Source organism: Dendronephthya gigantea, unplaced genomic scaffold (assembly GCF_004324835.1).
Source record: "Dendronephthya gigantea isolate DGI-Jeju-01 unplaced genomic scaffold, DenGig_1.0 000252F, whole genome shotgun sequence".
Classification (NCBI taxonomy): Eukaryota; Metazoa; Cnidaria; class Anthozoa; order Malacalcyonacea; family Nephtheidae; genus Dendronephthya; species Dendronephthya gigantea.
In genome coordinates this window covers 149,170-170,684 of record NW_021163262.1, presented here as the reverse complement: position 1 = coordinate 170,684, position 21,515 = coordinate 149,170, and the positions used below count along the sequence as shown (strand labels likewise).

The 21,515-nt window shown below is 35.0% G+C and overlaps 2 protein-coding genes across 3 annotated transcripts; both read left to right on the top strand.

The window, feature by feature from the left end:
* Nucleotides 1-10: 10 nt before the first annotated feature.
* On the top strand, nt 11-9,399 carry LOC114540871. Of its 2 annotated transcripts, none has more exons than XM_028560879.1 (10): nt 11-139; nt 290-618; nt 2,259-2,394; nt 3,403-3,508; nt 4,343-4,411; nt 5,021-5,122; nt 6,217-6,263; nt 6,826-6,860; nt 7,341-7,458; nt 8,433-9,399. In XM_028560879.1, the coding sequence occupies exons 2-10, from the start codon at nt 489-491 to the stop codon at nt 8,593-8,595; spliced, it is 906 nt and encodes a 301-aa protein (XP_028416680.1). In that variant the 5' UTR covers nt 11-139; nt 290-488; the 3' UTR covers nt 8,596-9,399. The 2 variants fall into 2 exon arrangements, with proteins under 2 accessions (XP_028416680.1, XP_028416681.1); XM_028560880.1 differs by having other exon boundaries at nt 11-197.
* Nucleotides 9,400-20,677: 11,278 nt separating this feature from the next.
* LOC114540885 (cyanovirin-N-like) lies at nt 20,678-20,986 on the top strand. Its single transcript, XM_028560894.1, has one exon. It carries the CDS (start codon nt 20,678-20,680, stop codon nt 20,984-20,986), a length of 309 nt encoding a protein of 102 aa, XP_028416695.1.
* The last annotated feature ends 529 nt before the right edge of the window (nt 20,987-21,515 follow it).

The following is a 21,515-nucleotide window of genomic DNA, read 5'->3' as shown; positions in this document are numbered from 1 at the left end:
TGCATGTGTCGGAATTTGTCGGAGCGTCTCGAGAAACATTCGCTTAATGCTGCAAACGTGTCGTGTAACTTTCGTACATTGTCGACTTGTCGTACACGGTACACGTCGCAAATATTATCCTGGATAGCAAGAATTTTGTGTATAAAGAATCTTTTTTATTTTCTGAATTTTCCACATATTACCTCATATACCTAGGTGTATATATTGGTGTCGTGAATTTTTTTCACTGTGATTTCACAGCTTTACAGTTTCGGGCAGTTTAAAACACAAATCATTTTGGTCATTTTAGAATTGGATTCCCCAGCTGGTTTCCTGGAAAATCAAGGAAAACTTCCAACAACGTATGTGGCAACAACCTTCTTGAAAATCAGCAGAGACAACTTGGTCACCAGCATTTGATCAACATCCGGCAGAAAACCAAGACTTTCTTGATTTAAAATAATACAAGACAACCATCTGTAGTTATAGTAAAAGCTTCGTCCAGCTATATGGCTTTCTCTACTGCCACTCTACTTTTAACATTCTCTGTATTTGGGATGGTTATGCAAGGCGCTGTGGCGGAAATAATGCCACCACCGTTTACCAAAGTACTGTTTATACAAACGCCACCAATGACAGGTAAACTATCAATTCTATTATTTTCATATCATTCCATTCAAATGCAATTGCAGTGATGCAAATCAGCAAATGCCAACTGGCACAAATTATTTAACATTCAAAGTTCAAACGCAAATTTTCGCGTTTATCTGCAATGTCATTCCAATCTCATGTAAGGCTAAAATTTCGTTAAAAAAAATCCAAATCATAGTTTTTGGTGGTAGGTTTGGTGGGTTTTGCTCTTCGTATATGAACCATTTTATTTGAGTGGTGATCATTTACTGGTCAATTAACCAGAAATGTTTCAACATTGTGGAGCAGTACAGGAGTGTCAGTCATTGCATGAGGAAATTTCACATAATTTCACAGCCAAAGCACAAAGGCAATTAACACATACTGTGAAGAACAAACGATACTTGATAGTGGCGAGTCTAGACTTTGAGTTTATATACCACCACTAGATTTGGAAACCAAATCACGTACTTGATTGACATGAATTAAATCACATGAAACCCAAGACCAGGGTTTAAGAATGCTATAGATGAAGAGCTAATTTAAAGGTCCAATTTTGGAAACATATTAAACTAGCTACATATATAGCCCAGAACTATTTGTATATATAATTATCTTAAAGTTATTAGTTATTATTGTTCTACACACCAGTTCAAATCAACAAGGATCATAGCACAAAAATTGCAGCATTAAATATAATATTACGTACTTCCTGGAAACTTTTTATAATATATTTTTAAAACTTTTTAATCTTTTTGCAGCAACTAAACAAAGTGAAAGACAATATAGCATGCAACTATCACAGTCTTCTCTGCAGAGACTTCTTTTGTATTAAAATGTGTATATTAAAATGTGTAGTATGCGCAGGTGCGGTCTACTGGTGGGGGTCCGGTAGGCGCAGGTTGCCGCAGTGGCAGCTGAGTTTCAGGGTCAATTACACTTCAGAATGAATCTTAATTCAAATTTTAATCAAAATACCTTAATAACAACCATATTGGTTTTATTTATTTCTAAAGAATATTTTACCTACCCTGGATCTGCCACTGGATTGCCTCATTTAGTCATTTTAATACAAAATTAGATGCCTCTGCAAAGGAAGGTGGCATGCATGCAAGCATGTTTGTTTCACATGTTTTTAATTTTTCTTAAAAAAACCCTTACATTTAGAGGTGCAGCAATTAACCTAATTAGGTAGTGTTAGTTATTCAGAATGCACATTGTATAGACTATAGATCAAAATTCATTTGTAATAGATTTTCTTGGTACCTCAGTTATAGGCAAAAATAACTTTTGCTAGAACTGTTGGCTCCTTAATTAATTCCAGCCGGGATGGAAAAATGGGTATTTCATTATAAAAGTTGTTAAAATCACATGACACCCCCGAATACGCGTATTCACCAGTCAAAGAAAACCTTTTTATATTCGTCCCTCTCCCCAAGTAGAATATGTAATTAGCCTTGAATATTGAAAATACCCAAAGAACGTCATCGTTAGAAAGGCTAATTCGCCATTCCTGGTTGTTATATAGAGTACTTGAATGACATCAAAACTATAGCGCCACCACTGTTTCAATTTTTCACCCTGTTTATTCCTTTTTGAGGAAGAAATCTGTTGGCATAATACCGTTTAAACAACAAGTTTGTTTTTAGGTAAGGATGTTGTCATATTACAAAACCTACTGCGGCGATCTTACAATGTTACGCAAGTATTTGCTACAAATGGTGTGTACGACAAGCAAACAGCAATCGCTGTTGCACAATACAAGGAGGCAAACGGAATAACAGGGTATACATTTTGCTTCGTGCTGTTATATATTATTAAATTACAATTAACTACTGCACTCAATATACGGTCATTTTAAAAGTGTTAGTGATATGAATTAGTGTATTGTGCAAATATTCCTGAGATGTGGGTATTAATTAACAATTATTGGATGAGGTTGAGCGTGATGTTGAGAATTATTATATACACAAGCGCCAGGTATAAGGTATGCTGCAATTTCATTGGTTGGCTACTAGACAGATATTAGCTCATATCTGTCTAGTAGAGAAAGTAAATAAAATGGCGGAAAGATTTGGGGAGTTGAGTGAAATAGAAATCCAAGCTTTAGTTGATAATAGCACACCAAAATGCACCGAAAGCGCGACAAAGTTTGTGTATATATCAGCTCATATACGACTCGAGTTCGCAGAATAACTGTTAATTATCAAGCCGAAGTTTGCATTATTCGCCGAAGCGAAGCTGAGGCGGATAACGCAAACTGAGGCTTGATAATTCTCGATATCATGCGAAAACCGAATTCAATAATTGTTTTATTATGTATTTCCTTTTTAGAGAGGAAGCCTGTGCCATTATTGACAACAAACTAGCGGCAAAAAATTACGTCACCTACGGATGATTTTCAATGTCGTGTAGTTGGCAAGACATTGAGAATTATCTATAGGTTTTTAGCCAATCATAATCGAGATGACATTAGTAATGCATGATAATAAATTTTGTTCACATTGATTTCGAAATTTTGTGGTACAAATTTTGTGGAAAGCTATGCACTAGGTTGCATGAGGATGTTTTGGCTTACGTTAGATCAATATAATCAAATTGGCAGTTCAAGCAATATTACTTGGGACGTTTTTGCAACGAGGCTGCACGTGCGTGATAATGGTAATATATCATCAACATGTCATAAAAAATATTGCGTTTTTCAATTACCACGTTAACATCACAGCCTCTTTGGGTTAGATAAAGTGTCTTGTTCGGCATTCAGGCTGATTGCTATGCAAATTTACCTTTTAGTGACCCTTTGGTATTTGACAACGTTACAGCGGAACTTGTGTTGAAACAATTGTCTTATGATGGTTACAAAGACGATGGAAAAGTACCTCCAGGGTATAAATTTAAGGTGATCTAGATTTCTTTGTCGCGTATTCAATCAAAACTGTACAAATAATTTCACTAAGCAATTTTTTTCATTGCAAATTCGTTTTGCAGTTCCTGCTACTCTGCCCCAAGTATATTTCACCGAGACATTATAATTAGATTAAAAGGAAATAACCAGCTCGATAAAATTAGATTTATAATCGATGATCTTGAGAGGTTCGAAACCGTGGAAGAAAACGCATGTCGTCAAAATCTTTGTTGATATTGAACGACCCTCTTAGTTTTTAGGAATTGCATTCCTCTCTCTACATGCATTAATCACTTAATTATATTTTTAACAATTTCACAAATTATATCTTCACCGATACCGTACGATATCGATCGACTGGCAGTCTCTATGAAGGTAGTCATACCAAACATATTTATTTAAATCACGTCGGAATTTTTTTTTGGCAAATCGGCTTTCCTATACGGTCGCCACCGTTTATGCCTGGAATGGACAGCAGACACACTGTAGCTACGTACTGAAATATAGTCTTGAGGGGTCTGTGACTGTTCAACAACTTAGATAAATGACTTTCAAAGTAAATGTTTTTGCAAAAACATCTGTGTTTATAATTATTACGTGTATTTTTTTGTACACGTTTATTTGCATGTGCAAACATCACCTAAATTTATAGTTTTGCAGAGCTTTCGCGGTCCCTAAGTCCGAGCCATCAGTGCAAATCCATGATGATAGTCCGGTTTTACAGACAGAATTACTATTATCGCCATGCAAACGTTCACAGAACCTATGTATATTTTTTTTCCATATTTTTGCAAAAAGGAAAGTGAATCGCATGATTTAATTTTACAGATATTCATTCCGGTCCACAAAGATCGAAACATCGAAACCGAGGGAAAATTGATGGATGAAAACGGCAAGGTACAGTACAGTACAGTACAGGGCCCGGTTGTATCAAGACCGTTTAGCTTAAACGGCGGATAAGTCAAAATTAAATAACATTCTTACATCTCTCTTGAATGAGTCAACTTGAATTTTATGCACTGAATATATAGTTGTAAGCAGTATGATCTTTGTATTAAGGTTAAAAACATTTAGTTTGCTTCATGAATAAAACGATAGACTTGCTTTCTATTTAGATTTTAACCACCGTTTAAGCTAAACTGGCTTGATACAACCGGCCCCAGTACAATATACCATACAATATACCATACTCAGGGCTATTTGCTCACAACCAGATCATTTTTTCAACTTTCGAGCATTTTCTTTTATTCTTTTCACGGTTCACACGTACTATAGAGAAAGGTATTGTATGGCTGTCTATAAGTAGCTACCCAGGCGATTATTTCGCCATTTTTACACCTTTCGTTTCAGTAGCGTAGCCAGCCTGACGATTTGTCCCGCTATGTTTTTGTCCCGGTGTTTATTGACTCTGAAAACAATAAATTACTATTAAAGACATTAATAATTATAATAACTCGAAGTGCCAGCCCTTGCCGGGAAGATGATGACTTTGCCTCCCAAATTTAGGTGTTGTACGTATTCAGAGTACGTGCGCATGGATCATTGGACTCTAGTGGAAAAGCTGTAAACCAATTCACAACTAATGGAAACACACCAACTGGACTAATGGTAAAATTTATTCACTATGCAATCTCACTCTGTGTCCTCCCCTGTATTCTAAAAGCTCACTCAGACAACTGTGCTCAGACTTAGCGAGTCATGGGAAATCTCAATAACTTCATGGCTATTCCATTGGGGGAAGAGATTTTCAATTTTTTCACTAGAAATATAGTGATAACACAATTTCTATGTCGTACTCAATGAGTGTGAAGGCAAGTGATCCTTTGACTGCAGGCGTTAAAAAGTCTATTTCGACAAATTTCCATGTAGGAATCTAGGGAGTAGAGTAAAAGATGGAATACATATAAAGAGGTATTCTGTGCCTAGGAGGAACAATGCCTGAAATATGCATGATTGTGTGATAGGCTTCTACTAGAGTAAGAAATCTGGTAGTATTTGTGAGACGTGGAAGTATAGGCAAACGTCATAGCCTTTTTAAATAGGTATAGTTATGTCTTCTGGTATAGTTATTGATCACCGGTTGGTTTTTTAGCGATAATATTACTGTATGTATGTCTGTGAAGTGATAAAATCGTTATCTGTTTGGAAAAACAGGGAAATTAGTTTGGAAACATGTTAAAAAATCTTTCTTCTTTTGATAGATGTAACTAAATGGATGAATTAGGCTATGCACGTGCACACGAGCGTTGTTTTCGAGCGTTTTCAAAATCGTTTTTATCTATAGTTATTCGCTTTTACTCCTTGTCCACACGATCCCAAGGAAAATATGCCCAACATGTGAAGTTAGCTCCAAATTCTAATGTAAATTGACGGAGTTTGAAACAGTTTTGGCATGAAAACGAAAGTGAAAACGCTCTAAAACGTTACTGTGCACATATCCTTATAGTTATACTGATGTTCAAATAAGATATCTGATACACAACTAGTCAATCATAACGTAAGCAATCATAACTAATTACTCTTTCACATCTATCAAAAGAAGAAAATCGCAGCAAAGTGTAAAGGAGCCTGTATCAGCCACAGTTTCACGAGTTTTTTGTATTCTTCAATATCGTCGTTTTCGTGTTCTGACGCATTCCAAATGAATTCTATTGTAAAACTTATTTCAATTTTATGGTGAGTGATCGGTCTTCTTCCTATAGAAATGTGATCTTAACACGAAAGAACCATATCCAGCTTCTTTCGGACCGTAAGTATACCATGACCCAAGCTACACAACGAACTTTGTAATTATGCATGTGGGACGTAATCATGCCATTGAGAGTATATCCAGTTTATATTAATAGTACGAGTGATGTTTAAAAATTTTGCTAAAATTGAAAGAGCCGCCAGGGCAAGTCCAATTTGGCAAAACAATTTTCAAGCATCACGAAATAGGTTTGAGGGTAAATTTTCAAGTTTCCAAGGCCGACGTAATTCACACATTCCTGGCGGCGGCCATATTGTTTAATTTGCGTGGCATTACGTGATCAGCCGCAAATATTTTTGCAGATTTAGAATTCTGTATAAAAATAATTCTGAAGAATAAAGTCATCTTGAAATTCAAGATATGAATTAAAACAAGTAAGGCGTAATTGACTTTGGATGAAGTCGAAAATTTACACTTTAGTTCGCCTTTCTTGTTTTTATTCACATGAATTTCAAGATGGCTTTATTTTCAGAATTTGTTTCTTTTTATAGATTTTGAAATTTTAGGCTGGACATGTTTTTTAGTGTGTAATATATTGTTTGTTGTTATATTTCTTATTTAGTTATCCTGTCGTGCGAGCAGTGAAAGGATTGAAAGGTGGCATTAGATTTTTATTATATTTCAGAATACTGTATCAATCAGTTTTTTTTCTCAAAGTTGGTTTCCATTTAATCGTAATTGTCGTGAACGAGTAATTTTCACCCATCCGAAAATGTTTCACGTCATTTCGGCGGGAAAAGTTCTGTGTGCTTCTCGACCAATCAGCACTCGCGTACTATAAAGGTTATGGTATAATATCTATGTAGCTTCTTTCTGTTTAATATTCATGAATTCGACGTTATAACAGTTATATATTGTTTAAGATTGTTCTAATCTTTCACAGACTACATACTTTCACAGACTATACTGAAATACAAAATGATTTTGCAATGGCCAATACGAACGTAATCGATATAGTATGTTTCGAAAGCGATTTTTTTCTCGCTAATATTATTACTGCAACGCTTTCTGTCTGTTAACCCTTGCTGTCATAATAAAGAAAATAATCCGATTTTGACTACTTTTTTCTACTTTCAGGAAACGTGGCTATAGGCAAGAATGCCAACGATACTTTTCTTAGTAATTATAGAATCGGTATTCTTATTCACACAGGAGAATGGAAAAATTGGAATCCTTCTATGAATATGCCCAACAGGTGATAGAGTATTAATGAATAATGTTACATTTACATTTACAGTACAGTAAAATGTAGTGCAATTTCCTATGTTGATAAGTATCGTTCATATATTCAATTCCTGTATCACAATGACATTTCCATGCATTTCACCACCATGACAGGTAAATATAGTTGTATTGTTACCGAGATGGTGGAATATAATTATGGAACATAGAGATTGTTCCGAAAAAAACTATTGAAATCCCTAATTGTTATAGAATTGTTACTCTACCCATAAACAGATATTTTCCAGATACACAAAGGAAATGTATACTGTTGGGTAGTCTCGTTTAGCTCTACTGGCTGTTTCATAAACGATACCTGAAAAGGTTCTATTCGTTACTAGTTCGTGTTCAATGGCTCATAAAATGCTGGATATTTAGTTTCGAAGTTCCCGCCGGCTGATCTGAGTAAAGAAATCAACGAATGAGAAGCTAGATTCCAGTGCCTGTCCTTCTGTCCTCGGACGGTGTTTTACTGTATTAAAATCAACAAGTTTAAAAAACATCTCTGAAAAGAGTCTTGAAGTGACATGCAACAAATATAGATTTTGGCATTTTGTTTGCCCAACTTGGGATTAGGGTGTAAATAATATTTTCTTATTTACGGCGGCGATAATTGTCCATGCCGGCCTATAAAAATATTTCCAAAATAAACATCAATAGCCTCTATTCCTCATGAATTTTCCCGGTGAAAAACTATAAGTGGGCCTTTTGTAGCACGGAAATATTCCTCATTTGCGTGTCGAAAATATGTTCTAAAACTGACATGTTTACACAATAGGATGTGCCATCCAATGTTTGCCATATATAACAGTTGATTCAAACCGTGTTTTAAACTGCAAGTATTTAAACCTGATATATCTTGTGATAGAATATACAGATCGAACTGAAATATATTTAATATAAAGTCCTAGTTTTATAGTTTTTTAACGAACTAATGGTATTTTTTAGTAACGGTTGTTTACACGTCCATCCAGATTCTATGAAAAGAATCGACGAAATTCTACAGAAGGATTTACACGTGAAAGCAAATGAAAACCCATTTGGCAAGCTGCCTTACCCTTATCCTTGTCAAGGAATTATGTCGATCGAGCAGATTGATGGGTTTCCATAATCATAAAACATAAAATGATGTAGACTTTTACGTGCGTGTACGTGCGTATATGGACGATACTGTGATTAACACTCTTGCTCCCTCTTATTCTTTTCAGATTCTTAATTACTCTGTTCATTATTTAGACCTAACTATCTCAATCAACTATCATACATTCTTTCTAATTTCATCCATTTATCAAATCTATCAAAGCCAAATCATTAAAATATGTAACCCATTTCACTTCTAATCACCCTAATCATGTATTCAAAGGGCTTGTTACTGCAGAAACTATACGTTATAGTAGATTATCTTCTAGACTGTATTGATGATTGTAATTTCTTGCTGGAACTCTTTACCTCTCGACTCTACAACCTCTCTTGATTACCCTATAACTATCATCGAAGCAATACGACACAAACCGAAGAGAAATCAGTTAGAGAAAAAGAATCGGCTACCTGCAAACCATTATAAAACCAAACTCGACTAACATGCAGGAACAGATAAAATTGTACAATGTATCATCAACAAGTATCATAAAAATTGTTCAACTTGTTACTACACACATTGTTATTAACCAACCAAAATAAACTGACACAAGCTTTTTAAACTAAATGTGTAAAATCAATGTTCTATTTACTAGTCTAGCTTTCCTCTGTGGCTAATGCATGTATACCATTCTATGATGTTATTTTTAATATTTAGCTTTGCTGTTTCAAACATACAGGGATGTTTTCACGATCTATCAAAATATTTCTAATAATTGTTAGAAACGAGGTATTCCTAAAATTACGGGAATCACTGAGTATTTTAGAATATAAAACAATAGAAACTCCGTGAAAAGTAAATATTCTGAAAAATATAATTTTCGACGTTTGGCCTAAAATTTTTACTTTCTACGGAGTTTTATATGGGTATTCCTAGTTATAATTATTTAACCTTAGTTACGATAAATGGAAGTTTAGACCTTTTAAATGTTAAATAAACAAGATTAATATTTCACGTTCCTGCTATTTCACAATTAGGTTGGTATTCCTAGTTACGATTACTTCAAATTTCTTATTTGAAAAACAGCAACAAAAAGCTATTGTCACCGGTCGGTGACTATCACTTCAGAGACAGTGAATCTTGACCAATCAGAATGCAGGAAAATCAACAGTAACCTCGAAATTTATACCAAAAGATGTTAGTAGAGCGAATTAAATGGTGTTATACTCCCACTGCTCTTTCCGGCACACAATGGTCAAGATGAGGGTATTAAGGCCTGATTTTCACATGTCGTAATTCATCGCCGATGGCCTACGATCTATTGTCGGTGATCAATGAAGTAAAATATTTTCTTCGATAGACAAAGGATTTTATGCATCAATGACCACCGACAATGGCCATCGCTGATAAATTACGACACATGAAAATCAGGCTTAACAATGGGGGTTAATACCATCCTCGTCCCCAGGGCCTAGCTCCGTTGCTCTGAGAGCAACGGAGCTAGGCCCTGGGACGAGGATGGGTTAATACTTTAACCACCGGGTGTTAATATAACCGGAAGTCGTGACTTTGAACCTCAGCCGAATAAAAAGTAATAAAAGGTATCTATGCCTACGTTTTTGTCGCGCATTTTCACCGGTTGTTTCCTTACGTATACGTTTCCTTTGAACCTACTTGCTATATATTCTGCGATTAATGGAAATATGTAAATGATGTCACTGCTTCCGAAGTCATAGCCAAACATGACAACTCAACAATCCAATCAGATCTTGATTATATGTCCTCTTAGTCCTCCGCAAATTATATTAAGTTAAATGTGAAAAAATGTAAAGAGCTTGGGATAGCTTTCTTCCGTGATGCACCTATGTTAGAACGTACCGCTAAGTATTGACGGAACAGCAATAGCCACTGTTGACTGCCACAAAGTTTTTGGTACAGTATTAAATAGCTCGCTAAAATGGGCTGGTCATGTTAATATGATTACAAAGAAGGCAGCTAAGCGCCTTTACATTATACGCACCTTTAAGAAAAGCGGTATATGTCCGCAGATGATTTGTTAATTTATATAATGCACTCATTTGTTCGGTCTTAGAGTACTGTTGCGCAGTTTGGCACATGCACTAACCTACCATCGTATCTTAGCGAACAAATTGAACGTTTGCAGAGGAGAGTTTTAAGAATAATTTACCCGAATTTATCACACAGAGAAGCATGCACTGTCTGCTGCAGATTGCGTAAGGACGAAAACAGACAACGTCTGTGCTTTAATCTCCTCCAAAAGATGAAGTTAAACACTGATAACAAACTCAATACGAATAATTTCGGCAAAGTGTCTTTCGGCAAAAAGTCCGGCCACCATACCTATATAATGCTAGGCTCAGTGAACAAGGTCGCGATCATTCCGTAACTCTGATAACTTTTCTATTTTTCAAATGTAGTACGGATCGATTTAAACTCAGTTTCTTTCCAGAGTTAACCCAATATTCTAACAAATATGCAGTCAATTAAAATATTTTTTAACATATGTAGGACAAAATTAATAGTATCTGTCCAAATGGTCAATATTTCAACAATATTTATATAGTTATTTATAATCGTTTTAACTTTTTGTAATATTTAATGCATGCATGTATAGGAGACAATAGCGTATTTAAATTATCCAGTTATTATATTTTTGTGTTTAATAGAGTTACAAAGCTAGACCATTTACAATACTTGTAAATATAAAGTATTTCACTTCTGTGCAATTTTATATATTTAATAAATCTTTAATAGTATACCTGCATGTATATTTTAATCATTAGGTATCAACTGGAAACTTGCCATTAGCTATCGCGTGTTCATGCAGAGAGTTAAAATCGCTCAAGAGGGAGAATGTATGTAATTGCTGTGGCGTTTTCAAAAGTGCCTCTCTTAATTAAAAGTATCTCCAGATACACCATAATCTCTTTCTGTATAACATGTAATAATATACTGTACTTATACCTTCATTCGTATTCTCCCCGGCTTTCTCGGCTACATTAATGCATGGTGCATATACTCTTCACGATTATGGACCACAGCAAACCAACAATGCGTATTGCTGAATTATTGGTTCGCTCTGGTTTTAAATGAATACGAAAGAAAAATTCGAAACATGTGAAATTTGTGCAATTTTCAAATTAACAGATCCCGCTTTGCTAAGAGCTGAATCGATACACACGTTGCCATTCGCAGGTAATAAATTTATTTTGTTTCAAATCCCGTCAATTGACCGTATCTTTAAGAGGCCATGATAATAACTTCCTTGCTCTTGAGGGTCGGAACTTTTGCAATCTAACTGCAACGACTTCCTAAAAGTGCGATGTATAATATTGTGGAATCATAGGTTACTCGAAACAGCTAGGGCTTTTTAACAACTAAGCACCCGTTAGGTTTAAATTTATAATTAACTAAATTGTTTTCAAATTGCATGACCACAGTGTCTACTTCATCGCAGATATACACGTTATGAACAGCCCCCAACTAATAAGGTCCGCCTAGGCCATTTTTGTTTCCTATTATTACGTATTTTTTATTTCATATAGTTCGTAAAACTAACACAACTGCATGATAGAAATTTAGTTTATGTGGATCTCAAATGTCACAAATAATATGTCTGGGTTTTGAGTGCAAAACTAAATTTTTGCAAATAAATGTAGCGAACTTTTTGTAACATCCCGGGGAAACAGTTGCCTTTGTAATTTAATTGATCAATATCATAAGTCAAAATAAGTCATCCAACAGTCTTTGTTGAAACAAAGATCGCTCATCGAAATAACAAAAAGAAAATTTTTGCAAAAAATGTAGGGAACTTTTTGTAACATCCCGGAGAAACAGTTGCCTTTGTAATTTAATTGATCAATATCATAAGTCAAAATAAGTCATCCAACAGTCTTTTTAATGAAACAAAGATCGCTCATCGAAATAAAAAAAAGAAAATTTTTGCAAATAAATGTAGGGAACTTTTTGTAACATCCCGGGAAAACAGTTGCCTTTGTAATTTAATTGATCAATATCATAAGTCAAAATAAGTCATCCAACAGTCTTTTTGATGAAACAAAAATCGCTCATCGAAATAACAAAAAGAAAATTTTTGCAAATAAATGTAGGGAACTTTTTGTAACATCCCGGGAAAACAGTTGCCTTTGTAATTTAATTGATCAATATCATAAGTCAAAATAAGTCATCCAACAGTCTTTTTGATGAAACAAAGATCGCTCATCGAAATTTCTCGTTAACAAAAAGAAAATTTTGGCAAATCCGAGCTGCATGGATTCCATAATCCATAAGAGAGATCCGTGATTTCGCTAAAACATAGCTTTTTAACAAATAAGCACCCATTAGGGTTAAGTTTAACTAAATTGTTTTCAAATTGACCACAGTATCTGTCCTATAGCAGATATATACGTTATGAACAGTGCCCAACTAAGACGATCTGTCTATAGGCCTCTTTTGTTTCTTATTATTACGTTTTTTTATTTCGTAAAACTAACACAACTGATAGAAATTTAGTTCATGTGGATCCCAATTGTCACAAATAATATGTCTGGGTTCTGAGTGCACATCTACCAATTAATGGAGAATTAATCCAGCCCAACATTCCAACGTTTTAGATACACTTTGAACCACATAAAATATAGGGATTTGCTAAGCCACCAAGCCTATTACTTATTATGAGCAGAATCATTGATCTCATGCATATCCTGCATATTTTATTAAATAAGTATGAACTGGCACTTAAAGAAACTTGCCATCATCGCGTGTTCATGCAGAGAGTCAAAGTCACTCTTTTTGTCCGGCAAGAGCCAAGAGGGATAATGTAATTGCTGTGGCGTTTTCAAAACTGCATATCCTTCCTTTGATTAGGAAACATCTAGGACTATAGATACACCGCAATCTCCCATAACATATAAAAATATACATGTACTTATGCCTCCATTCTTATTCTCATGCTTTCATTTCATCTACATGCATGATACAAAATTACCCAAAGAGATTTCTTTGGCAATGAAAATTAGGAACTTTTTACAACATCTTGGGAGACAATTGTGTAAATCATCTAATGGATCAATATCGCACGTCAATCATCGAACAGTCTTTTTGATGAAACAAAGATCGCTTATCGAAATTTTTCGTTAACAAAGAGAAAATTTTTGTAAATAAATCTAGGGAACTTTTTGTAACATCCCGGGGAAACAGTTGCCTTTATAATTTAATTAATCAATATCATAAGTCAAAATAAGTCATCCAACAGTCTTTGTTGAAACAAAGATCGCTCATCGAAATTTTACGTCAGAGGATATCACGTCAGTTCCTCCATATAGATTTTAAACCACGAAAGATTCCTTATAAAAGTCTCTGCATTTCTCTAAAGCTGATATAAGATCGTGCCAATAGTACAACTACATCGCATGTACCAGTTTAAAAATGGCGTTTAGCAAAAGTTCACGAAATATCAAAATTCACGATTCTGTCCTCAGTGCTGATTGCCAAGACCTTCAAGGGTTCTATCAACCTTCTACACTTAATCTGAATGACTACATTGCTAACGAGGATGGTTCCATGGTCTGGAGGAAAGGAGGAAACTTTTGGGCGAGTTCCAGAAACAGCAGCCTAACTGATCCCGCGATTTTGCACGCTGAATGCAGAAGAATTGATGGGTCTTACGCCTCCAGCCAAATTGATCTAGATCAGAAGATTGCCAACATTGATGGAAAGTTGACATTCTCTGCCTAATCGCAGTAAAACTATTCACGGTATTCGACCTCTAGTTGCAGAAATAATCTTAGTAAAATTAGTACACACTAAACATTTACATGCAGTAGTGAAATCCATGCATACCTTATTAACGGTTACCTTATTAAATGTTACTTTTTGAATAAACGCGAAGCCAGTGTGAAAAAAATAAAGAAGTTAAGCGAATTACTGCATTGCGTCAGTTCGTATGTATTTTTCCATCTAATCGTTTGTGAGAATATCACTATGAATGAATTTCTTTGTTAGCAAGTATCTGGAACAATTTCGGACAGCAAAGAATTATTTAAAAATTATTTTTAAGAATTATTCTTTATCTTCACTTCAACCCAATTGTGCGCAAATGAAAACAAATTATTAGTTGATAATTGCGCAATATAAATTGCTAAATTATTATTATTAATCCAATACATGATAAATAAATACAACCGTACAAATTGAAAAATCGTAATCGAGAATAAAAGCAAACACAGAGTAAAACCACTATAGTCTATATACTGTTAAATACTAAATGGTTTTCCGTGCAGGATCGATAGCGTGACACCTGCACACGGGATATTGTGAGACTTTCAGAAAGCGTGAAAAACACGAGCCGTAATTTGCTTTAAAAAAACCTACAATAAAACAACGGTCAAATTTATTTAATTGGTTAGCAGAATTTTGGAATTATAAACAAACCAATCAGAGACTCTGAAGTTAGGGAAAACCGTTGTTCCATATTTTCTTTAACTTGTCTATCGTTTACTACTATTCAATATTCACGCGTAAAATTGTACGATATTTTAAAAATCCCACGCGAAGCCGAATTGTAAACTTTCCCGTGCAGGATTGTCTCATCCTGCACGCCTGCTTACCCATAAAATTGCGTGTTTCATTGTAGTTATTATATAAAGGCACGTACCGGTTTAAAATATTTCAAGGCTTTAACCCTGACGCGATGCGGAGCGCCGTGCGAGGGTACTAATTCCGCCCGGAGATTAGGAACTACACCCAGGCATGTGACAGAATATGGCGGAATCCGAAGTTGCCCAAATTTTACGTCATGGACCATGGACGTTGGGCATTCAATGGTCATGGTACTTGCATGCATGTGCTAAATTTGAACGATTGAAGACTGGTTATCAATTTCCTGCAGCAATTTATATAGCTGTCATTTTGCACTATTTTTACACACTTCAAATTCAAGCCAGGAACTATAGGTCCTCCGGCAGGAATCGGACTTACGCTTTTGCGATGCTGGGCATAATGCTCTTGTACGTCCCAGGTTCTACAACCAGGTTCTACAGACTCTACAACCTCTCTTGATTACCCTATAACTATCATCGAAGCAATACGACACAAACCGAAGAGAAATCAGTTAGAGAAAAAGAATCGGCTACCTGCAAACCATTATAAAACCAAACTCGACTAACATGCAGGAACAGATAAAATTGTACAATGTATCATCAACAAGTATCATAAAAATTGTTCAACTTGTTACTACACACATTGTTATTAACCAACCAAAATAAACTGACACAAGCTTTTTAAACTAAATGTGTAAAATCAATGTTCTATTTACTAGTCTAGCTTTCCTCTGTGGCTAATGCATGTATACCATTCTATGATGTTATTTTTAATATTTAGCTTTGCTGTTTCAAACATACAGAGATGTTTTCACGATCTATCAAAATATTTCTAATAATTATTAGAAACGAGGTATTCCTAAAATTACGGGAACCACTGAGTATTTTAGAATATAAAACAATAGAAACTCCGTGAAAAGTAAATATTCTGAAAAATATAATTTTCGACGTTTGGCCTAAAATTTTTACTTTCTACGGAGTTTTATATGGGTATTCCTAGTTATAATTATTTAACCTTAGTTACGATAAATGGAAGTTTAGACCTTTTAAATGTTAAATAAACAAGATTAATATTTCACGTTCCTGCTATTTCACAATTAGGTTGGTATTCCTAGTTACGATTACTTCAAATTTCTTATTTGAAAAACAGCAACAAAAAGCTATTGTCACCGGTCGGTGACTATCACTTCAGAGACAGTGAATCTTGACCAATCAGAATGCAGGAAAATCAACAGTAACCTCGAAATTTATACCAAAAGATGTTAGTAGAGCGAATTAAATGGTGTTATACTCCCACTGCTCTTTCCGGCACACAATGGTCAAGATGAGGGTATTAAGGCCTGATTTTCACATGTCGTAATTCATCGCCGATGGCCTACGATCTATTGTCGGTGATCAATGAAGTAAAATATTTTCTTCGATAGACAAAGGATTTTATGCATCAATGACCACCGACAATGGCCATCGCTGATAAATTACGACACATGAAAATCAGGCTTAACAATGGGGGTTAATACCATCCTCGTCCCCAGGGCCTAGCTCCGTTGCTCTGAGAGCAACGGAGCTAGGCCCTGGGGACGAGGATGGGTTAATACTTTAACCACCGGGTGTTAATATAACCGGAAGTCGTGACTTTGAACCTCAGCCGAATAAAAAGTAATAAAAGGTATCTATGCCTACGTTTTTGTCGCGCATTTTCACCGGTTGTTTCCTTACGTATACGTTTCCTTTGAACCTACTTGCTATATATTCTGCGATTAATGGAAATATGTAAATGATGTCACTGCTTCCGAAGTCATAGCCAAACATGACAACTCAACAATCCAATCAGATCTTGATTATATGTCCTCTTAGTCCTCCGCAAATTATATTAAGTTAAATGTGAAAAAATGTAAAGAGCTTGGGATAGCTTTCTTCCGTGATGCACCTATGTTAGAACGTACCGCTAAGTATTGACGAAACAGCAATAGCCACTGTTGACTGCCACAAGGTTTTTGGTACAGTATTAAATAGCTCGCTAAAATGGGCTGGTCATGTTAATATGATTACAAAGAAGGCAGCTAAGCGCCTTTACATTATACGCACCTTTAAGAAAAGCGGTATATGTCCGCAGATGATTTGTTAATTTATATAATGCACTCATTTGTTCGGTCTTAGAGTACTGTTGCGCAGTTTGGCACATGCACTAACCTACCATCGTATCTTAGCGAACAAATTGAACGTTTGCAGAGGAGAGTTTTAAGAATAATTTACCCGAATTTATCACACAGAGAAGCATGCACTGTCTGCTGCAGATTGCGTAAGGACGAAAACAGACAACGTCTGTGCTTTAATCTCCTCCAAAAGATGAAGTTAAACACTGATAACAAACTCAATACGAATAATTTCGGCAAAGTGTCTTTCGGCAAAAAGTCCGGCCACCATACCTATATAATGCTAGGCTCAGTGAACAAGGTCGCGATCATTCCGTAACTCTGATAACTTTTCTATTTTTCAAATGTAGTACGGATCGATTTAAACTCAGTTTCTTTCCAGAGTTAACCCAATATTCTAACAAATGCAGTCAATTAAAATATTTTTTAACATATGTAGGACAAAATTAATAGTATCTGTCCAAATGGTCAATATTTCAACAATATTTATATAGTTATTTATAATCGTTTTAACTTTTTGTAATATTTAATGCATGCATGTATAGGAGACAATAGCGTATTTAAATTATCCAGTTATTATATTTTGTGTTTAATAGAGTTACAAAGCTAGACCATTTACAATACTTGTAAATATAAAGTATTTCACTTCTGTGCAATTTTATATATTTAATAAATCTTTAATAGTATACCTGCATGTATTTTTAATCATTAGGTATCAACTGGAAACTTGCCATTAGCTATCGCGTGTTCATGCAGAGAGTTAAAATCGCTCAAGAGGGAGAATGTATGTAATTGCTGTGGCGTTTTCAAAAGTGCCTCTCTTAATTAAAAGTATCTCCAGATACACCATAATCTCTTTCTGTATAACATGTAATAATACTGTACTTATACCTTCATTCGTATTCTCCCCGGCTTTCTCGGCTACATTAATGCATGGTGCATATACTCTTCACGATTATGGACCACAGCAAACCAACAATGCGTATTGCTGAATTATTGGTTCGCTCTGGTTTTAAATGAATACGAAAGAAAAATTCGAAACATGTGAAATTTGTGCAATTTTCAAATTAACAGATCCCGCTTTGCTAAGAGCTGAATCGATACACACGTTGCCATTCGCAGGTAATAAATTTATTTTGTTTCAAATCCCGTCAATTGACCGTATCTTTAAGAGGCCATGATAATAACTTCCTTGCTCTTGAGGGTCGGAACTTTTGCAATCTAACTGCAACGACTTCCTAAAAGTGCGATGTATAATATTGTGGAATCATAGGTTACTCGAAACAGCTAGGGCTTTTTAACAACTAAGCACCCGTTAGGTTTAAGTTTATAATTAACTAAATTGTTTTCAAATTGCATAACCACAGTGTCTACTTCATCGCAGATATACACGTTATGAACAGCCCCCAACTAATAAGGTCCGCCTAGGCCATTTTTGTTTCCTATTATTACGTATTTTTTATTTCATATAGTTCGTAAAACTAACACAACTGCATGATAGAAATTTAGTTTATGTGGATCTCAAATGTCACAAATAATATGTCTGGTATTTGAGTGCAAAACTAAATTTTTGCAAATAAATGTAGGGAACTTTTTGTAACATCCCGAGGAAACAGTTGCCTTTGTAATTTAATTGATCAATATCATAACTCAAAATAAGTCATCCAACAGTCTTTTTGATGAAACAAAGATCGCTCATCGAAATAACAAAAGAAAATTTTTGCAAAAAATGTAGGGAACTTTTTGTAACATCCCGGGAAACAGTTGCCTTTGTAATTTAATTGATCAATATCATAAGTCAAAATAAGTCATCCAACAGTCTTTTTATGAAACAAAGATCGCTCATCGAAATAAAAAAAGAAATTTTTGCAAATAAATGTAGGGAACTTTTTGAACATCCCGGGAAAGTTGCCTTTGTAATTTAATTGATCAATATCATAAGTCAAAATAAGTCATCCAACAGTCTTTTTGATGAAACAAAGATCGCTCATCGAAATAACAAAAAGAAAATTTTTGCAAATAAATGTAGGGAACTTTTTGTAACATCCCGGGGAGACAGTTGCCTTTGTAATCTAATTGATCAATATCATAAGTCAAAATAAGTCATCCAACAGTCTTTTTGATGAAAGATGGCTCATCGAAATTTTTCGTTAACAAAAAGAAAATTTTTGCAAATCCGAGCTGCATGGATTCAATAATCCATAAGAGAGATCCGTGATTTCGCTAAAGCATGGCTTTTTAACAAATAAGTACCCGTTAGGGTTAAGTTTCACTAAATTGTTTTCAAATTGACCACAGTATCTGTCTTATAGCAGATATATACGTTATGAACAGTCCCCAACTAAGAAGATCCGTCTAGGTCTCTTTTGTTTCTTATTATTACGTTTTTTTATTTCGTAAAACTAACACAACTGATAGAAATTTAGTTCATGTGGATCCCAATTGTCACAAATAATATGTCTGGGTTCTGAGTGCACATCTACCAATTAATCGAGAATTAATCCAGCCCAACATTCCAACGTCTTAGATACACTTTGAACCACATAAAATATAGGGATTTGCTAAGCCACCAAGCCTATTACTTATTATGAGCAGAATCTTTGATCTCATGCATATCCTGCATATTTTATTAAATAAGTATGAACTGGCACTTGAAGAAACTTGCCATGCATTATCGCGTGTTCATGCAGAGAGTCAAAGTCGCTCTTTTTGTCCGGCAAGAGGGATAATGTAATTGCTGTGGCGTTTTTAAAACTGCATATCCTTCCTTTGATTAGGAAACATCTAGGACTATAGATACACCGCAATCTCCTATAACATATAAAAATATACATGTACTTACGCCTTCATGCTTATTCTCATGCTTTTTTTTCATCTACATGCATGATACTCTTCGAAATTACCCAAAGAGATTTCTTTGGCAATGAAAATTAGGAACTTTTTACAACATCCTGGGAGACAGTTGTGTAAATCATCTAATGGATCAATATCATGCGTCAATCATCGAACAGTCTTTTTGATGAAACAAAGATCGCTCATCGAAATTTTTCGTTAACAAAGAGAAAATTGTGCAAATAAATGTAGGAAACTTTTTGTAACATCCCGGGGAGACAGTTGCCTTTATAATTTAATTGATCAATATCATAAGTCAAAATAACTCATCCAACAGTCTTTGTTGAAACAAAGATCGCTCATCGAAATTTTACGTCAGAGGATATCACGTCAGTTCCTCCATATAGATTTTAAACCACGAAAGATTCCTTATAAAAGTCTCTGCATTTCTCTAAAGCTGATATAAGATCGTGCCAATAGTACAACTACATCGCATGTACCAGTTTAAAAATGGCGTTTAGCAAAAGTTCACGAAATATCAAAATTCACGATTCTGTCCTCAGTGCTGATTGCCAAGACCTTCAAGGGTTCTATCAACCTTCTACACTTAATCTGAATGACTACATTGCTAACGAGGATGGTTCCATGGTCTGGAGGAAAGGAGGAAACTTTTGGGCGAGTTCCAGAAACAGCAGCCTAACTGATCCCGCGATTTTGCACGCTGAATGCAGAAGAATTGATGGGTCTTACGCCTCCAGCCAAATTGATCTAGATCAGAAGATTGCCAACATTGATGGAAAGTTGACATTCTCTGCCTAATCGCAGTAAAACTGTTCACGGTATTCGACCTCTAGTTGCAGAAATAATCTTAGTAAAATTAGTACACACTAAACATTTACATGCAGTAGTGAAATCCATGCATACCTTATTAACGGTTACCTTATTAAATGTTACTTTTTGAATAAACGCGAAGCCAGTGTGAACAAAATAAAGAAGTTAAGCGAATTACTGCATTGCGTAAGTTCGTATGTATTTTTCCATCTAATCGTTTGTGAGAATATCACTATGAATGAATTTCTTTGTTAGCAAGTATCTGGAACACTTTTGAGACGTTTTACGAACAATTTCGGACAGCAAAGAATTATTTAAAAATTATTTTTAAGAATTATTCTTTATCTTCACTTCAACCCAATTGTGCGCAAATGAAAACAAATTATTAGTTGATAATTGCGCAATATAAATTGCTAAATTATTATTATTAATCCAATACATGATAAATAAATACAACCGTACAAATTGAAAAATCGTAATCGAGAATAAAAGCAAACACAGAGTAAAACAACTATGG

Bases quoted from the DNA above. Each gene is read 5' to 3' on its own strand.
- LOC114540871 (XM_028560879.1), top strand. From the start codon at position 489: ATGGCTTTCTCTACTGCCACTCTACTTTTAACATTCTCTGTATTTGGG. The intron at 5,123-6,216 runs GTAAAATTTATT...TTCTTCCTATAG, and splicing joins ACACACCAACTGGACTAATG to AAATGTGATCTTAACACGAA. The intron at 6,861-7,340 runs GTGGCATTAGAT...TTCTACTTTCAG, and splicing joins AGCAGTGAAAGGATTGAAAG to GAAACGTGGCTATAGGCAAG.
- LOC114540885 (XM_028560894.1), top strand. From the start codon at position 20,678: ATGGCGTTTAGCAAAAGTTCACGAAATATCAAAATTCACGATTCTGTC.